This window comes from Peromyscus maniculatus, chromosome 14 (assembly GCF_049852395.1).
Source record: "Peromyscus maniculatus bairdii isolate BWxNUB_F1_BW_parent chromosome 14, HU_Pman_BW_mat_3.1, whole genome shotgun sequence".
Lineage (NCBI taxonomy): Eukaryota > Metazoa > Chordata > Mammalia > Rodentia > Cricetidae > Peromyscus > Peromyscus maniculatus.
In genome coordinates this window covers 73745308-73764994 of record NC_134865.1, presented here as the reverse complement: position 1 = coordinate 73764994, position 19687 = coordinate 73745308, and the positions used below count along the sequence as shown (strand labels likewise).

Genomic DNA, 19687 nt, shown 5'->3' with positions numbered 1-19687 from the left:
CTCAAGCCTGTTCCCCAAAATTCTTCCTCACAATTGTTTCTCAACTCCCCAGCCCCAAAGGGACCCAGGTGATTGATCTCCCCTAGTCAGGAATAAGGAGTGTTGACATCTCAAGAGCATGGTTACATTATAGGACCTAAGACAGTGGCCTTGTGTGTAGTTGTGGGCGCCTCTTTTCGCTTGGTTCAGGGTTGGGGCTGTGTCTTAGTCCCCTTATAAGTGTCTTCCCTCAAAACCCATTCAGAAGATACTTAATTGGGGATACATTTTGTGACATGCTTAGCAGCATGGAGCTGAGAAAGCTCATGATAAAACAAGATGGTGAACATGGAAGGGTAAACAGTGGCATTCGTGACCGTGACTCAAAATCTATTGAAAGAAGAAGAAAAAAACTAGGTGTGTAATCACAGCACCCAGGAGGCAGAAGATTCATTTGAGGCCACCCTGGGCTTCAAAAAATACAAAGGGAAGGCAGGACTATGGAGAGGTGGAAAGATGAGGAAGTAGGGAGCCCAGTCGTGCATGCCTGTGATCCCAATACTCAGGGGGTTGAGGCAGGAAGAGATCAAATTCGAAGCTAGCCTGAGCTCTCCTGTGAGATCTTCAAAATGAAGAACTAAAAGAGGAGGAGGAGGAATAGGAGGAGGAGGAGGAGAAGGAGCAGGAGGAAGAGGAGGAGCAGGAGGAGGAGCAGGAGCAGGAGGAGGAGGAGCAGGAGGAAGAAGTTAACTTGGTTTCCTAAGGTTTTGCAGTAGATCTCTTAAGAGCTAAACTGACCTCCCTGCCTCATCCTGACACAACTCCAGGTCTGGAAGCTCCAAGCAGGAATGATGAAGGCAGAATGAAGTAAACCATGGCTATTTTAGCCCAAGCTCCTGTGGCCACTCAGCAGCCCGGGACGCATCTGCTTTTTAGAGCAGTCCTCAGGACGGGCAGTACAGGAAATGAGGGGTTGCGAGGTGTGAGCTGCAGGGTGCTAATTATAACTGCCACTGTGCACCCAGCACTTGCTACACGTGGGGCTCGTGACTTCTTCCCAGAAGTGTCTACATTTAGATACAAAGATGCCGAGTGCTTCCCCGCTCATAGCTTCTTTCAAGGATCTGCTCACAGCTATGCTGGGGAGTCCCCCTCAGTTCACAGATAGAGAAACGGTAACAAGGACATCAGGCATCTTACCTGATCTCACAAGAATAAAAATCTAGGACCTACAGTCATCCTATCCAAAATTCATGTTCTTAAAAAAAGGGAGGGGGGTTGCATTGACAAGCCTGTGAGATCTCCCACAAGGCAGTCAAACCCACCTCACCTCCTGCTAAAACATGGAGGAGTCTCTACACCAATCCCTCCTTTATGAATAACAATTTCTCACCTGTTCATGGCCTTAAGCCATCTCCAGTCAAAAACAGGTCAGATTTCATTCTAGGGTTTCAGCTGGTGACAATTACCCTCAAGAGTATGGAGAGAAGTTAAAGGCATTCTGGCAACACTCTACCATGCCTATATGCATCTCTACTGCCCAGGAGGACTCACCCCGAGAGCTCTCCCTTGCATCCATTGGTGATAACCCCCACACCAAACAGCATGAGAATTCGCCATACTTGCCCAGGAGACGGGCTGTTCTCCAGGTGTTGATGTACCCAACCTGATGTAAAACTCACACCTGAGAGTGACGACTCACTCAGAATTCGTGGACAGACCTTTCTAAAGTCAAGGGTCAGGGGGCCAGAGGGACTAGGTGTGAGTGACAGAACTGTGGCTCAGGCCTTGTGCACTGCAGAGCCCACTTCCTGCATGGGCCTGGCTACCACACCGCCTCAGGGCTGCTCTGGTAGAGACAGTCCCAAATGGGTTTTCTTCTTCCTTTATTCAGCAACCACTAGGAAAATGCCATCCCATGAATCTGTTTATCATCCTCGCCACCTCTATGCATATTAATGAAAAAGCAGGTCCAGCTGAGCACTCTCTCTCTCTGGAAATTTGAAATCTGAAAGGCTCCCAACTCCAAAACTGTTTGGTCCACTGACATCTTGCCACAAGTGAAAACTTCTACACCTGATGTCAACTGACAAGCAGAGTTAAAAGGCAGGTGCATTGGAGAGAGTATAAAAGAAAAAAAACCACTTTAAGGCTATGTTATACAGCATGTATAAAGCATAAATAAGTGTCCTTGTTAGGCTTAGGTCTCATCCCCAAGACAACTCATTACACATGTGCAAATACTTCACAATCTGGGGCAAGTCTGCAACACTCCTGGCTCAAGCATTTAGGATAAAGGATGCTCCTGCTACAGTGTCCTCTAGGACAGGTTGTTTATACCAGCCATCAAGGGGCAGGCTTACTCCCGGAAGCTGGCATAGCCCCATCCACCCTTCGCTCTGCTCCTTCAACTGGTGCATCCCTGCTGTAAATCCTCTTTTGCTTAATCTCTGGAGTTACTTCCCCTTCCTGCTGGCCACATGTATGAGGGGAGATTATTCTTCCCACCCCACTGGGCTCCAGCCTGGCCATGTGGCCTGGTTTGGTCAATGAGTTATGCAGGGAAGTGGTGGCTGCCATTCCTGAGTGGAACCTTCCAGAGTCATCATGGAATTCTGCTTTCTCTCTCATTCCCCGGATGGGTACGGCTCTTCCGCAGCCTTGCAGTGTGAAGAAACTCAGCTGCAGGTCGTTCATGTCACATCAGTGAGAACACGCTCGTTACTTTGTATATGTTTGTCATAATCATATGTGTAGTACAACAGTACGTCCATGTTACTTTGTATGTAAGTAATTAAGGTTTAGGGCAGTCTGTTACTGCTACAAGCTCAGCTGACAGAATCAGGATTTTTCAAAGAAAAATCTTTGTAAGAAACCAGAGAGGGAGCCGGGCGGTGGTGGCGCACGCCTTTAATCCCAGCACTCGGGAGGCAGAGCCAGGTGGATCTCTGTGAGTTCGAGGCCAGCCTGGGCTACCAAGTGAGTCCCAGGAAAGGCGCAAAGCTACACAGAGAAACCCTGTCTCGAAAAACCAAAAAAAAAAAAAAAAAAAAAAAAAAAAAAAGAAACCAGAGAGGGAAGCTGGGCAGTGGTGGTACAGACCTCTAATCCCAGCACTGAGGAGGCAGAGGCAAGCGGATCTCTGTGAGTTCGAGGCCAGCCTGGTCTACAGAGTGAGTTTCAGGACAGCCAGGACTGTGACACAGAGAAACCCTGTCTCAAAAACAAAACAAAACAAAAACAAAGAAGAAGGAGGAGAAGGAGAAGAGAGCAGATTCTAAGTGCCTCAAAGCAAAGCTGTGGTCAAGCAAAACTCACTTTTGGGGCATCCCCTGGTCTCCTCCCTCCACTCGAGTGGGGAAACCCAGAAAGCTCCAGTTCTAGGTCTGGGCCTTTGCGCTCCCACTTCCTCCTCAGGACGCTCCACTGCAGCCATCCCGGCCACAAAGTCTCACATTCTATGTCTTCTGGACAACAGATTCCTTCCAGGATTCTGACAAAGGCACCATCATTATTTCTACCTCACAGACAGGGGTGCCAGGGCCCGGAGAGGTGGAGCATCTTGCCCTAGTCACACAAGTGGCAGGAGGCAGAGGTGAGAGTCTACCAGGCTGGGTGGCTCCCACGGTCAGGGCTGAGTCCTGAAGGCAGTAACAGCACAGAATTAAAAGAGAGGGTGGAGGGATGGACCTAGAATCGCTGAGGCAGAGAAATAGCCACTGGCCTTGCTCTGGCGGCAGACCTCAAGGGAAAGAGGTTTGGGAGCAGCAGAGTAATGTAAAGAGAGAACAAAATATACAAACCACGGGCATCTCTGTGTTTGTGGTAAATGTGGAAGAATAAGGATTGAAGAACCAGATTGCCTGGATGACTTTGGTTTGCATTTTGATTACCTTCAGGGCAAAGCTAAACACTGAATTTATTTAAAGCCTTAAAAATGCAGGGAATTCTACCATGTGGCCCTTGGAGGAAACCAAGAGCCTGAGACGTCAGTGCTCCCATTTCTGAATGGCCTGGTGCAATCATTGTGGTAGAAATGAAGATACTCTCAAGAGACACTGGTGCCCCTTTCTCTGGGCTATCACACTATTGAAGTCATTGTCGCCAAGGAATTAAAGTGTCAGCTAGGAGAAGGAGAAGGCTGGGGTCCTCCTGGGGCCAGCGAGAGGAGGGCTTATTTCCTGGAAAGAGGTTGCACAGTTCTGATAACACTTCAAACAACCTTGCAGGACACACTGGGATCCAGACAATGATGGGCTCAGGGATCAGTCAGGGATGACCACACCCCTTGGCCAGGGCTGCTTAGTTATGCAGACCTCTCACCCTCAACTGAAGCCTCATGTCAAGACCCTGAAGATGGACTTTGTGGGGGACGGTGACGGGATCTCTATTTGTTCCTCTCCCGACACTGAGCGGCTCTCTTTCCTCATATTTTCACTATTATCTGTTTAATTTGCCTATGGAGAACCAGTGGCCCAGCCCGGTTGGTTGGGCCTGCCAGGGCCCAGGCTCTGACCTTCATAGCTCTAGTAACACTGTCCATCTGCTGTAACAGAACGTCACTCAACTAAATGGTCACAGGCTCCTGGACCTTCTCAGAAGTCCCTCCATGTACTTCCTGTTTCAGCAATAACCCCTTTTTTCGAGACAGGGTTTCTCTGTGCAGCTTTGCACCTTTCCTGGAACTCGCTTTGTACACCAGGCTGGCCTCGAACTTACAGAGATCCGCCTGGCTCTGCCTCCCGAGTGCTGGGATTAAAGACGTGCGCCACCACCGCCCGGCACACAATAACCCCTTTAAGTGCGTGGGGGACCTCTGCTCCGCCTCTCTGATCACCATCTATACCCAATTGGGTTTTTCTTGTTTCCCATCCTTTAGAAGTGGGGCCAATCTGCCCACCTTCAGCCAGCACCCCATCGAATCATCCCTCCCCACCTTGCTATAAATTCCCACCTGTGCAAGCCGGATCAGGATTGAGCCAGTTCTGTGCTGAGGGTTCCTTCCCATGGCTGCAATGCTTCTGAACTGGGTCTGTTTTAACTCTAGTTACCACCATTCTACTCTGTTTGCCTTCTGCAGGCTCAGACTTGGAAAGGGGACATGAAATCACACTGCCACCCTGCCTTCCAAGGGGTGTGTTGTCTTTAAGGTGCAGAGGCCTCCATGTGATGGCCCCAAAGGCAGCAGCAGGCAGGTGGAAAGGCATAGAGGACAGAAGAGCAGAACAGAAGCCCAGGCAGTTTCTGGGTCAGCCACACTCTCCCCGTCACCTCCAAAAACCTCTGGTACCCCCCTTGAACTAGTAATCTCTCCACAGAGCCCCGGGCACAACCTTACCTGACCACTTTTCCAGTCCTACAGGCTGAAACTCACTCAAGGCACTTGGGTCCCTAAAAGTTCAGAGGTAACTAATGTGTGGCAGCCTAGTCGCAGAAGTCATGACTCTCAGTAAGAGGTAGGACAATCCTGAAATTCCAGACCATCAGTTTGTGGCCTATTGGTCAACTTTCTCTAGGGGTCGCAAACACATCCAGGACCATGTGGTGCCCAAGACACTGTGAAGGTCACTTTCCCCGGGCCATAGGAAAAATGACCCAGGTTTCTTGGGAAACAGAAAACAAGCCAAACAACTCCACCCCTTCTGAGTCACCAAGGGACATGTATTCCAGTGGTTTAGAAAAAAAAAACCACAGCACCCCCGGCCCCATCCTCTTTGAGAACTCCACCCTCGCCCCCTGACTCCATAGCCTTTTCCTAGTTCCGCATCTCTACCCTCATACTCAGGGAGCAACACCTAGCAGCTCATTAAAATCCAGCAGCTCTGTTTTCCTGGGCACAAGATTGCATTGACTGCATTTCCCAGTGTCCTTTGCAGGTGGGCTTGGTCATATGACTGAGTTCTTGTCAATAAAATATGGGTATAGGAGACACCTAGACTCCTTTCCTAGTCTAACTGTTACCTTGGACCCAACCCTAAAATATGGAGACCACGTGCTGGCGGTAGAGCAGCAGGGTCATGCAGGGTTCCTGAGGGAGGCGCGTCTTGCCTGTGCTTCCTGAAACTTTAAGCCATTTCTTGGTATTGTGGCAGCTGGCTGATTTTCCACATGGCCACATTGCCCGAGACAGTAAACACCTTTCCACTGCTGTCTCTTATTTCACTTGATACCCTAGAAGGCAGGTGCCGTGTGTTCCTGCCACAAGATGCACTCTCTGTAACCATGGGACAAGCATAGGATATGTTTTATTCACGTGGTCTGAGTCTCTGGAAAGACCCCCTCCAAGCAGGATGGGAACCTGCTCTACTTTCCTTTTGTAGAAAATCAGCCTTTGATTGGACTAATACAAGCACCTTCACACATTTAGGACCCAGCCCTAAAGCTTCCCCCTCTTAGATAGCTTTCCAGATTCTTCCTACAGAAGGGAGAATCTGGGCCCTCCATACACTTGGACAGGAGGTCCCTTGGCAGTAGCACCTGTCAATCGACATCATGAGAGGAATAGAGATCTGTTTGCCCTGCTCTAGCATAGCCCTCCAACCTGACTGGAGACGCCCACCCCCAGGCCAGGACCGTCATCTTATTTCTCTATGTACTTTCTCAGTGTCTTGAACAACAAGCAGGAGAGTATTTACTGTAGCTTCCTTAGCTGCTGTCACTCTGTGGTTGACGAGGGTGACAAGGTTCAGGGGACACCTTGGGTGTCATCATTTGGTGCTTGGAATAACCTATGAATTTTTGTTTGTTTGTTTGAGACAGGGTTTCTCTGTGTATCAGCTCTAGCTGTCCTGGAACTCACTTTGTAGACCAGGCTGGCCTTGAACACACAGATCCACCTGCCTCTGCTTCCCTAATACTGGGATTAAAGGTGTATATGCACCACCACCCAGTTTATCCTATGGATTCTCATCACAGGCTTCTTGGATTTTCAAACCTAACCCGTGAACACAGCCTTTGAAAGGATGCAGAAGTTAGTGCAGATGGGTGAACCTAGCCCAGACGAGATCCAAGACCCAAGATGTCTTGATCAGTACAAACCCACCCCAGGATGTAGGCATGGTAGTGTGCACCTCTCAGTGTGACAGTGGAGAGGCTGAGGTCGGAGGCCTATGAGTTTGAGGCTAGCCTGGACTAAAGATCCCCAGACAGGTTCTCCCTAACCCAGCTCTGCTCTGATAGTCCTGTGCACACCCAGAACTAACACCCTGTCTTTAGAAGTGCTTGCTCATGTGACCGTTTCAAAGGCTCTGGGACAGAGGTAGGACAGTGATCGTTAGTTTCATTTGATGGAAGAAAAAGCCTGAGAAGCTACATGACATACCCAAGATCACAATCACAATTTGAGAATGTACTAATATGTCATTGAAACCCAGGACTAGACATCTTATTTCTTCACCTTTTCCTCCCTTTCTCTATCATCCTTTGTGCTCACAAACAAGAAAGAACTTGACTATGGCTACTGGGAATACTGGGAAGCAAAGACAATCAAGCTGGGAGCAGAGACAGTGAAAATTAACAGTGACTTTGCTTAGTGTTTTGAAATAGTGTCTTTCTAATTTGATACTTTGTGACCTGACACTCACTGCATAGCTGGGCGGGCCTCCAAGTTACCCAAGCATGCACTACCATGTCTGGCAATTTTAACATTTGAGTGATAAGCTGAGTTTAAAACAAACCTGGTCAAGGTCTAGTCCATATATTGTGGGCACAGGAAACATACAGGAAACGTGTCTCCTCTCAAACTCTTACCTAATCCAAACTGCTACCTTCAACCCAACTCTAAAAATGATTTTCCCCATTCTAGTTTCAAACATGGGGACAGAGTGGAGGATTTGTGGCTAGCAGGTTCTACTGTGTAGCTTGGAGGGAGGAAGGTGAGGTGAGAACTTACTAGATTTTTCTTCTTTGATTGGGTACTCCAGGACCTCGGTGGAGCTGTCCTTCAGCGAAGGGAAATGGACGCACAGCACCAGGCGTTTCAGGCTGCTGTCCCGGCAAACGAGGAACATCTGAAATGGTAGAAGCAGAGGCTCAGTGAACCGGAAGCTTTGGTGGAGGAAGAGGGATGGAGGCAGGGTGGAAATCATCCAGAGGGTATCTGAAACAAACTCGAAGAGGAAGTGGTCACACATCCCTTGAGAAAAGTGAACCTGACCCATATCCAGAGTGGAGTCTCAGTTTCTCCACTGCTGATGCATGGGCGTGGGTGGGGTTCTGTATGCCGGTGGCCCAGGATCTAGGCTCAGAAAAGCCCTCATAGTTGGGAGTTGGTTGAATTTCAACTCATGGCTTTATCATCCAGCTTTTTTTGGGGAGGGGTGGGGTTGGAGGTGGAAACTGTTGGAAACAATCATAGGTACCAGAAAATTTATACTTTTTCTCCTTTGCAAAACAAAAAAGAGCAGTTAGGTGGTGGTAACGCAAGTTTTTAATCCCAGCACTTGGGAGACAGAGGCAGGCGGATCTCTGCAAGTTCGAGGCCAGCAGGGTCTACAGAGCTGGTTCCAGGACAGCTAAGACTACCAGAGAAATCCATCTTGAAAAAAACAAAAAAAAAAATCAATAAATAGAAATAGCTATTTTGTTTGGACTTTATGGTACTGGAGACTGAACACAGGGCCTTGTGGGTGCTAAGCAAGGCCCTGCCACTAAGTTTCAGACTCAGCCTTCCTTTCATTTTCATTTGAAATAAGGTCTCACTAAGTTGCCCAGGCTGGACTTGAACACACTCTGTAGCCCACATGGGCCTTGCTTGAACTTTTGATCCTCTGGTTTACCTCCTGAGTAGCTGAGATTATGGACCTTTGCTATCAGTCCCTGTTAAAAATAGCAGACAGTTAACCTGGAGCTCTTTGTGGCAGGAACTGTCAGGGTATATCATATACTCACTGGCTCCATTCTCTCCATCACCCCACGGTGTGAGTTTTGTTATGGTCCCCATTTGACAGGTGAGAAGCGAAGAGACCCTGACTATCACCGCCCACTACACCCCAGGAGGGTGTGGTGTCTGAGTAAATACCTGCCTGGACCACAGGATGAACTCAGGAAGGTTGGCCTGGCCAGGACATTATAAAACAACAGTTGGTAACAATGGAGAGGCCTCTCACTGTGACTGCGCCTGGGAGGCCACTGCCTCTGGGGACCATTTGAAGTGGAGCACTACACGATCAGAAGTGGTACAACCTGGGAATCTATAAATATAAACTTAGTCACTGGCTTCCTGGCTGTGAGGGGCTGAATGGGATCCAGCCTCAGGGTACCCAGGACCTTCACCATGCAAGGGCTCTCTGCACTAACCTGAAATGAAGTTCTTCCAGGTCTTCTGCTGCAAATTCCCTCTGAGTTGACAGACTCAACAGACGACCCTCTGGGCCAGGGGACATGTGTGTCTGTGCTCTATTAAGCCAGTACTAGCTGACCACGGACACCAGGAACAGCTCAGAACGGGAACCATCTATTTATAGACTCCTAGGCTGTACCACTTCTGATCATGTAGTGGCTCCACTTCCGAGTGATCCCCAGAGGCAGTGGCCTCCTAGGTGCAATCACAATGATAGGCCCTTCCTGTGTTATAAACTGTTCTTTAATAATGTTCTTTGCAGGTCCAGCTGGCCCTTCCCAAGCCCACCTTTCCTTCCCAGGTGACACCCTCTGGAATACCCGTAGCCTCCTGGAACACACTGTCAACAGAAGGGAAGCACCCGGTCTGTGTTCCCATTCTTTCCGTGCTCACACTGCCCCTGGACTCTGTCTCCTGGGCTCAGGTCCCAAACAGCTCAGCTGGAATTCCCAAGGCCAGGAGTGTAGCCAAGCTGTTGAGGGCTGGCTGAGGAGCGAGGACACCGGGACATCCCCAAATGTGAGGACATGACCCCAAGTGTGGGAAGCTCTGGAGAAGACCTCTCCTTAGGCTCCAGATTCTGCTACCACAACTACTGATTATTAATCCCACCGTGACACTGCCAGGTCATCTTAGGCATGAGTGCAGTGTTGTTAATAAAACACACTAGTGAGCTCACTGCTCCTGATCCACAGCAGCTGACGTGTACCATCTCCCCAGTTGGCCCCAAGCCTGAACTTGCAACTTCTCATACTAAATCTACAGGGGGTGTGGTTAGGAGGAAACAGTGTTAAGGAGAGCCAGGTAATGCTTAAGACAGCACAGGAGATGCTAGAGATGGGTTTTAAACTCAGGCCCTTGACTCTAGGTCTCAGGCATGACCCTCCCCTATCTCACCAGGCTCTTAAAGGTCATTTCTTCATGGGCATGCATGGCCCTTCTGGAAGTTAGCTGAAGTGGGAAGATGTGGGGGTGGGAGTGGGGTGGGGGAGGGGGGTGGTGGTTAGCCTCTCTCTTCTGGGCAGGGTGGAGAGAGCATGAGAACCAGAAGCAGAAGTAGAGAGAAGGGAAGAGGAGCTGCTAGTCTGTCTGCTTGTTTCTAGATGCTTCCATTAGCTCTCACTCCTGCCCAGAGACAATGGTTGAGACACTGAACTTTAACTGTCCCAAAAATGTCTCTCAAAATATGAAGTCACTTTGTTTCTTCTACAGAGGTTCAAGGTCAGTTTGCCTCCTTGCCCACAGATCCATGGGAACCAGCGGGGCTGGAGGAAACGCGTGTGAATGAGTGTCTGAGTGGGTGTGGCACAATATGAAATACAGCTGGTCTTTGTTTCCAGTTCTTGGTACAGAGCTTCAAAACCCTGGGAACTTCCTGAGGCAGGGGCATCTGTCCTTTCTAAGGACCTTTTCTGACCAGACATGGGGTTATGCTAACAGGAGGCTCTTAGGCCCTTGGTTTCAGAGGGAGACTGAAGACTGATTCCAGGCTGAAGCTTCCAACCCCACCCTGGCCTGGGGGAGGTGAGCAGGGTTGGGATGGTACCCTTACACAATCTGTGATTTCATTCCTGCCCGGTAGACCTCAGGAGAATGCTGCTGGCTAGATCTGGTAGCACATGCCTGGAAGTCTAGCGTTTCTATCGCCCTAAGCATCTCTGAACCAGAAGAGTGACCACCAGGTGGGCAGGAGGCTCCTGTGGCAAGGAAACCTGACAGGCCTAATTCCAAACTGCAGACCTCAGGCCTCGGCTCTGAGTGGAGAGGCGCCAGAGTGAGCAACACAGGAGCAGGCAGTAGGGCCTTCTGCTCATTCCTGGATGCTTACCAGGGTGACTGGTCACAGAGCGGTTCACTCTCCTGCCCACACTGCCAAGGTTCCTGCTCCTGAGCCATTTCTCCGATTCACCAGGGCACCAGTAGACCTCGCCGGTCCCAGGGTCCTCACCTACCTGACCTGACATCTGGGTCTGGCTCCTCTGTCCCCCGTCTCCTTTCATCAGCTCCTCTAAGACAATCCACTAGGAACCCCCTAGAAAGCAGAATGGCCTTCCCCGAACAGTGTAAGCCACTGGGCCACATGCCACATTGGGGTCTCACTTCTGTGACAGCCAGGATTCCCCCAGCTGATCTCTGAACGAGATGATGGTGAGAGGCCTGGGCACTGAGTCTGAATAGTTGTGTCCTTCTAAATTCCAATGCAGAACTGCTCTGTGTTGTCAGGGAGGTCACCTGCCCTCTCTGAGCTGGCTCTGTAGGGAAGAAAACCTGTAGGATTCCAAAGCTCTTCTTGCTCCAGCACTTTGGGGGCCTTCCTAGCCCCTCCCCCCAAGGTTGCAAGAGAGCTCATGTTGTGATGAATTAAAGCAATCTGAGGCTGGTGCAGATGACTCGTAATCCTTCCCTGTCTGTCTTGGCCAGTATGGAGTAATTTTGTTTTTTTCTTTTTTGGTTTTTCAAGACAGGATTTCTCTGTGTAGCTTTGTGCCTTTCCTGGATCTCACTCTGTAGACCAGGCTGGCCTCGAACTCACAAAGATCCGTCTCTGCCTCTGTCTCTGAGTAATTTTGTTGTTCTGTTTTTTGACACAGTGTCTTGCTAAGTAGTCCAAGCTGGGCTGAAACATGCTATAGAGACCAGCAGAACTTCAAACTTGCAGTGATTCCCCTGCTTCCGCCTCCTGAAAGCTGTGATTGCAGGCATATCCAACCACAGATCATACCCTACCAGGATGTCTGGTTTTCTTTTGAGATAGGGTATGGCCTTGAACTCACAGAGATTCACCCGCCTCGCCTCCGCCTCCCAAGTACTGGGATAAGATAGGATGGGTTTTGAACAGGTCAATGTTTTCAACAATAGCTGGGATGGAAAAAGACTCAGGCAAAGAATTACAGGGCCACAGTAATCCCCTCAAATAAATAAAAACTCCAATCTAGATACACTCTAAATGGCTATGTTTTCATCTTTCATTTTGGACCAGAACTGTTTGCTGCTGGAGGAATTTCCCATCATGCCTATGGGCAGCCCAGTGGCCATCCTGGGCTCATATAGCTGTGGTAGTTCATTGGCAGCCAAGGACCTCTCACCCCAGGGTTCCCACCCCAACAGAGCTGGGGAGTGCATGCAGAAGATCAGAGACCTAGAAATGGACTGAAGGGCACATTGACCAAGATTCATTTATGAGACATGGAGAAACTGCGGCTTATCATTCCTCTGACTTACAACTCGGCCATGGTAAGGCCCAGGCAGCATTTCTCAAGGCTGGCCACAGCTCGGAGTCACCTTGGGAGCTTTTAAAGCATGCCAACGGCTTCTCTTTCAGAGAGGAGAAACACAACTTGGTGCCAACGGATGGATTAGCTTCTCAAGCACTGAGGGGGAGACCAAATGTCCCAGCCCCACACAGAGCGCCCCCACCCATCACCCAGCACGTCTGGGGATGTTGGGTGGAAGAATCCCTCCTTTTTAAGCCAAGCCAAAGGACTAAGCATTTGGCCTGGGGGGCTGATGCTGTAATTTTTTGGGTCTCTGAAGGCAGCCAGTGGTGGAACCAAATGAGACACCACAATTGGGAGCCAAACTCAGACCATGTGTTCCCCTCGCAGGGCTGTTTCCTACGTGTGGATGGAGAGTGTGCCCCTGTTCACAGGGATGCCACAAGGACGAGAGAGGGGACCACTGAACCTCCCAACCACTGCCAATGCCACCTTTCTCAGCCTCATCCCATGCAGAGGGAAATAGGACTTCCCTGTATTACCAAAGAAGCTTGTCGGAATGGAATTAGCACTCTTGCAATCTGCCAAACCATCGTCTGCCAGTCCATCTGACAACATGCATTCCCACAGCTCTTAAGTTAAACTCTCTCCACCACAGAGGCTTCTCTTATTGAAGACTACCTTTTAAGGGCTATCGAGATAGCTCAGCAGGGAAAAACACTTGCCACCAAGCCTGATGACCTGAGTTTGATCCCCCAAACCCACATGGCGGAAGGAAAGAACCAACTTCTACAAGTTGTTCTCTGAGCTCCACACTCCCACTGTGGCATGTGCATCCCTCCTCCATAAAATAGATAAATAATAAGTGAAAACTGTCTTTCAACCTAGAAATGATGACAATTCAGTCATAACAGATCTAGGTCACACACAGACCTTGGCTTCTAGGAGAGTTCCTTAATCAAAGGAAGCAGAAGTCCTTGGAGACACAGGATGTGGCTGGTCCCTGGGCTGAGGCAGAGAGTGTACAAGATAACAGCATCTTGTATGGCCAGAAAATAAGGAAGTGCTCCAACGGAAAGCAGGCAAGGACATCTGTACTCACGACTGTGGAGTGCTGGGGTCCAAGGGACACAAGAGCCATGTCCTTGTTTGCTTTCTATTTGCTGCGACAAACACAGAGACCAAAAGTATCTTGGGGAGGAAAGGGTTTATTTCATCTTACCGCTCACAGTCCATTATGGAGGGAAGTCATGGCAGGAACTGGAGGTTGGAACCTGGACTCAGGAACCCAAGCAGAGACTGTGGAGTAATACTGCCCACAAGCATGCTCTGCTTGCTTTCTTATACAACCTAGGGCCTCCTGTCTAGAGGTGGCATCACCCCCAGTGGCCTAGGGCCTCCCATAGTAGTCATCAAGAAGAAAATGCCCCTCGGACCTGCCTATAAGCTAATCTGATAGAGCCATTTTCTCAACTGAGATTCCCTTTCCCAGATGACCCTAGATCGTGTCAGGCTGACAAAAGCTAACCGTCACAATCCATGTGAGAGACTTCTGTGGACAGCTTTCCACAGAATTGCATATTAGGATCCAGGTAGATAGCTTAGTGGGTAAAACGCTTGTCTTGCAAGCCATCAAGCCATTAGGACCTGAGTTTGTGGCTCAGAACCCTTGCAAAAGGTGATGGTACACACTAAATCCCGGCGCTGAGGAGACAGACACAAGCACAGGATTTCTGGGGCTCACTGGCCAGCTAGCCTTGCCTTCTTTTATTTTTTGGTTTTCCGAGACAGGGTTTCTCCGTGTAGTTTTGGTGCCTGTCCTGTATCTCCCTCTATGGACCAGGCAGGCCTCAAACTCACAGAGATCTGCCTGGCTCTGCCTCCCAAGTGCTGGGATTAAAGGCGTGCACCACTGCTGCCTGGCCTAGCCTTGCCTTCTTATTGAAGGTACAATGAGACCAGGTTCTATGAGACTCTCAATAAATAAATAAATAAATAAATAAATAAATAAATAAATAAATAAATAAATAAATAAATACCAACCTGGTAAACAACACCTGAGGTTGACCTTTGGCCCCCATAGCAGGGGTACACACACAAGGTTGAAAACTAGTTTGCATCCAAAGTATAAAACTAGTCTTAGGATTACATATTGATGGGCATGATTAAGCAGACAAGGGGAAAGAGATGCATCTTATGCAGAACTCTAATTTTTCTGGAGCCCTGTCATCCAGGAGGCAGGGTGTAATGCCCCTCCTTACAGCAGAGCAACTTTCCTTCCAAAGATTAGGGAAAGAGGAGGGCAAGAATGAGGTTGAGGTGGAGAGACATCACAAACTGGGCAGGCAAAGCCAATGCCGCCAGGACGAATTGCATTGTTATTTGGTATCTGTTGTGGTTCGAATAGGAAATGCCCCCTACAGATTCATGTGTTGAAGACTTGAAGCCAAGGTCTCTGACTTAGTGTGCTAATTCAGAGCTCTGGAAACCTTAGGAGATGTGGTTTGGCTAAAGGACATAGGTCATTTGGGGGCGGGTCTTTATATGGCCCTAGGTCCTTCCTGTTTGGCTATGTGTGTTCTGTCCACCATGAGGTGATGGGCTTTGCTCTGTCACTTCCTGTCCACCATGAATTGATAAGCTTTGCTCCATCACTTTCTGTCCACCATGAGTTGATAGACTTTGCTCCATCACTTCCTGTCCACCACGAGGTGATGGGCTTTGCTCTGTTACTTCCTGTCTACTGTAGGGTGGTGGGCTTTGCTCATCATTGGCTCTCTGTCATGCCATTCAGCATCACTTCAGGTCTACAGCAATGTTAACCAAATACAAACTTACATTTCTCAAACCATGAGCCCATGTAAATCCTCCATCTTTTAATCGGTTTTTAATTCTCGGGAATTCATCACAGCAGCAAAAATCATGACTAACACAGAACCTTTGAATGATGGGTTGGTCCCAGCTTTGCCTCTGTTACTCCACCGAGACTTGTCAACTCATGCTTAACCACTTGACAAACTCCAATGGAGGACATCCTGCTAAATGCCCCATCTGTCCTCCTCAAATCTCACTAACTGTCCCCACCAAGAGGAGTCAAAGGAGCTATGATGACTGCATGGCATATGAGTCCTGGAAAGGGTCCTGGGGCCGACAGAGGACGTCAGGCAAGAGCAAGCCCAGACTTTAGCTGACACTGATGTGCCAGGACTGGTACAGAAACTGTGGCAAGTGTTGGTTAGCTGCTGTCAGCGGCAGGGCCTGCATGTGGGTGGGCACAGGGCATGCTCTGTTCTCAGGGTACAGGGCACTCTCTGTTCTGGGCTTGCAACTTTTCCGTAACTCTAAAACCATGCTAACTGAAACAACAAACCAGCCTGAGTGCAGAAGGAATAAAGGCAACTTTCTGTTGCTGGATACATACGACTTTTTTTTTTCCTTTTAAAAAGGGCCACAGTGTTCCCAAGTCCTTATCATAGAAGAGGCTGCTGGGAGTAGAGGCAGGTCCGGAGGAAGGAAGTAGATGTGGCCAAGGTCACACAGACACTGGGGATGGGCAAGAGAGCTGGCTGGAGGCGTGACAAAGGCTGCCTCTCACAATGCTTCAGGAGGTGGACCCAGGAGGTCTCTGGGCTGTCTTAAAGCACAGGGACCACCCATGGTGTCTGTGCTTTTCAAAATAATGACATCATCGCACTGGTTCTGTGGGAAGCATATTGAGCAAAGGGCTTTCCCAGCATCTTTGAAGATCACACCATGTGCCTCTCTTTCCTTTTTCTTTGGAATAGTGTCTTACATGGTGGTCCAGGCTGGCCTGGAACTCACTGAGCTATATTCTCCAGCCCCACTCTCCTAGCTGTGTGACTTTAGGCAACATCTCTGTACTTCAACTTCCTCATCTGGGAAGGGGGATGCTGATTATATCTAGTTGACAGAAATGGCTACAAGGTTCAGATAATATTGGCAAGTGGCCATCTTAGCTTGTGTAAGTATGTTATGGGACGTTGGCTCAACAATGATAAAATAGCCTAGTGATCACCTCTCAGAACACATCCCCGTCCTCAGCTAAGACACCTGAATCTCTATACAACCTGCTCACATCCTCCTCTAGTCTCTAAACCCTCCTGGGATCTTTTGTCAACTCGGAGCCAGCCCAATGCTGTGTGAACAGGAGTTAGGCTGTATCATTTAGAGTCTGTACTGTTCAGTGTAACTGTCCCCACAAACATTTTCCATCCACGGTTAATGTGCAGATGCAATATGGAGATATGAGGTGACTGTGTTTGCTTCCTTCCTGTTTCTCCTTTGCTGCTCTAGTCCCCACTCTGCCCCAGGTAGGCCACCACTCACTAGCCTCATAACCTGAGGCAGGTGACCTCACACCCCAGGACTAGCAGCCTTGCTGTCCACCCAGCCCTGGCTTTCCCTAGACTTCTAGACTCTAGCCCTGCCTCCTGTAGCCAGCTCCACATCTCTTGACCTCAGGGCTGTTCTTGGCAGGTGATTGTTCTCACAGAACAGGCAGAGAGAAAGGATGGGAAAATGAACTGTCAAGCCCATATAATAGTAATAGACTGATGAACAGCACAAAGCTCCCAGACCATCAGGTGACAGAGCCCTGAGGTGTACACTCCACACTACTTTCCAGGGGGATTCAGTCAGTGTATATAATAACCTCTGCCAGCCTCTTTCGCTTTCTGTGGCTTCTTGAGGACTCTTTATTGGATACCAATGGCTCTAAAAGGCTGGCACTGAAAAAACAACTCAGGCCTCCTCGTGGCTTTTGAAATAGGATAAAAGCAGAGCCTGCTAATGACAAGGTGACATCTGGATAACACAGGGATGGTGCTCTGTGAAGATGTCAAGTTTCTTTGCTTTTTGAAGAAAGGATGGTATGGGGAAAACGGGGTGCTTGCTAAACATGGCATTCACACTACCACTGAGCCTAACTCTGGCCACAGAAATACTTCTGACAAGACCACAACTTCTATCGCCCCAGTTTGTGGTATGACTCCCATCAATATTCTTCCAGAGATGGGGGGTGGGGTGGGGTGGGGTGGATCTGTTCCTTACTATTCACTGACTATAGACCCTCCTTCACACACTCTAGACATACCCTTCCTGATGGCCAGCTGTGGTGGTCTGACTGATAAATGTCCCTCCACAGTGTCAGGCATTTGAATACTTGGTCCCCACCCGATGGCACTGTTTGGGTAGGTTCAGGAGGCGTGGCCTTGCCGGAGGAAGTATGCCACTGGGGTGGGCTGTGAGAGTAACAAGTTTTACCTATGTCTGGGTCGTTCTTTCTGCTTCTGTGCTTGTGGGTCAAGATGTTAACTCTTAGCTGGCTACTCCAGTAGCCACGCCTGCCATCTCTCCTCCATGACAGACTCTTAATTCCTCTGGACCCATCACAGTGCTTGTCACAGCAACAGAAAAAGCAACGAACAGTACACCAGGCACCAGCTTGCTCCTTGACCTGCCTTTAAGCTGCCTCCTCACAGGAATGGAGGAGTGACTCCTGTCTCACAGGGGAAGGTGCAGGCTGCTGGGGGTTCCTGCTGTGTGGGCCCCAGTCACTGAAGGACTAGAAACCTTTTGAGAGAGAGGAATAAACAGTGGGTTTGTTTTCTGGGCCATGGCATCTCCCTGCCCCCCCGTTTCCTGCTGTGCACCCCTGTGGGAAAAGAGGCATCTATGAACACTCAGGCTGACCCATGGGCTGGGGTAGGGATATTATCACCTTCCCAGCCCTACACCCTGTGGCAGGGTGGCTGGGACTTGGCTAGAGGTCCCCTGGATTCCAGTCTTCCCAGTTTTCAGGCACCAATGACAGCTCTGTGAATGTAATATATTTGGGGGGTGGGAGAATCTGAGCCCCATGTTCTAGATGGAGGATGACTCCCAGGAGACAGAGAAGTGCCACAAGCCACACCCAGATGAGAACAGCTAGGAAGCAAGAGTCTCCAGTATCAGACACAGTGTGAGATAGATTCTAGGAGCCCTGGACAGCCCAGGTTCAAACCCTGGCTCTGCCACTCAGTCCCCGTGACTCCTGAGATGTAGTAGCAATATGCTATGGAACAAACCTTTTCTATACTATGAATATGTATCACTCTCATTGGTTAATAAAAAGCTGACAGGCAGGTAGCTGGGCAGGAAGTTAGGTAGGAAAGCCAAACTGAGGATGATGGGAAGAAGGAAAGTGGAATCAGCAGAGACACTAGCCAGCTACTGCCAGGCAAGTAGGACATGTAAAAATGAGGTAACAAGCCATGAGCATAAACAGAAATATGGGTTAATTTAAGGGTAGGAGTTAGTTAGTAATAAGCCTGAGCTACTGGCCAAGCTCCCCCCCCCCCAGAGCTGAGGACCGGACCCAGGGCCTTGTGCTTGCTAGGCAAGGGCTCTACCACTGATCTAAATCCCTAACCCCTGGCCAAGCTTTTATAATTAATATAAGCCTCTGTGTGGTAATTTGGGAAGTGGCTGCTGGGTATTTGGGAGTTACTAGTGGACAGAAACTCCCCTCTGTTTGCAGCAATAGTTGCCTTAGGTAGTTAGGGGTCATGGCTCATTCCTGAGAAGACAGTGGGAGAGAGCCTCGGACACAGTGAATCTTTGGGGAATATGGCTGCTAGGGTGTGGGGCACTGTCTGGAAGATGACTCAAAGGATACAATGTTGGTCTCTTTCAGAATGATTGTGGAAGTATAGTGGATCCTGGGGTGGAGGGGGGAAATGGATAGGCGCTGCTTAATGGAGACAGGGCTGTCTTTTGAGCTGAAGAGAATGTCTCAGAACCATATGGAGGCAGTAGCTGCATACTAATGCACAGCATACTAAATTCCTGTGGTACACTTTAAATGTCTGTTTTTATGTGATGTGATGTGATGTGATGTGTATTTTGCCTTAACTTTTTAAAATGCCTTCTGGGGAGTGAGTTGGCCTTGAGTAGGTGGAAAAAGCCTTCATTAGACATTTTACTTCTGACAATTTTGTTCATTTCTGTCCAGCTTGTTTTTTTTTTTAAATAACAAATGCATATATGGATCACTTTTATAATTAAAACAAATTACATGCTGTTTTCAAAAGGGAATAGCATTTGAGAAAATGTGTGGGGGTGACAGGAGCAGGGGAGGTGCTCTGACTCATTC

General features: G+C 49.0%; 1 protein-coding gene across 2 annotated transcripts in view; it reads right to left on the bottom strand.

Moving 5' to 3' along the window:
- The window catches only part of Rin3 (Ras and Rab interactor 3), a 113048-nt gene that overhangs the window by 61763 nt on the left and 31598 nt on the right, over nucleotides 1-19687 (bottom strand). Inside the window, exons 1-2 of one of the 2 annotated variants that reach the window (XM_042261075.2) lie at nucleotides 9277-10439; nucleotides 7871-7988 (exon numbers count right to left, since the gene is read on the bottom strand). In XM_042261075.2, coding sequence (XP_042117009.1) covers nucleotides 7871-7988 — 118 coding nt within the window. In that variant the 5' untranslated portion in view covers nucleotides 9277-10439. Of the gene's footprint in view, nucleotides 1-7870; nucleotides 7989-9276; nucleotides 10440-19687 lie in introns of those variants that run through there. The other variant, XM_006990889.4, reaches the window with a different exon arrangement.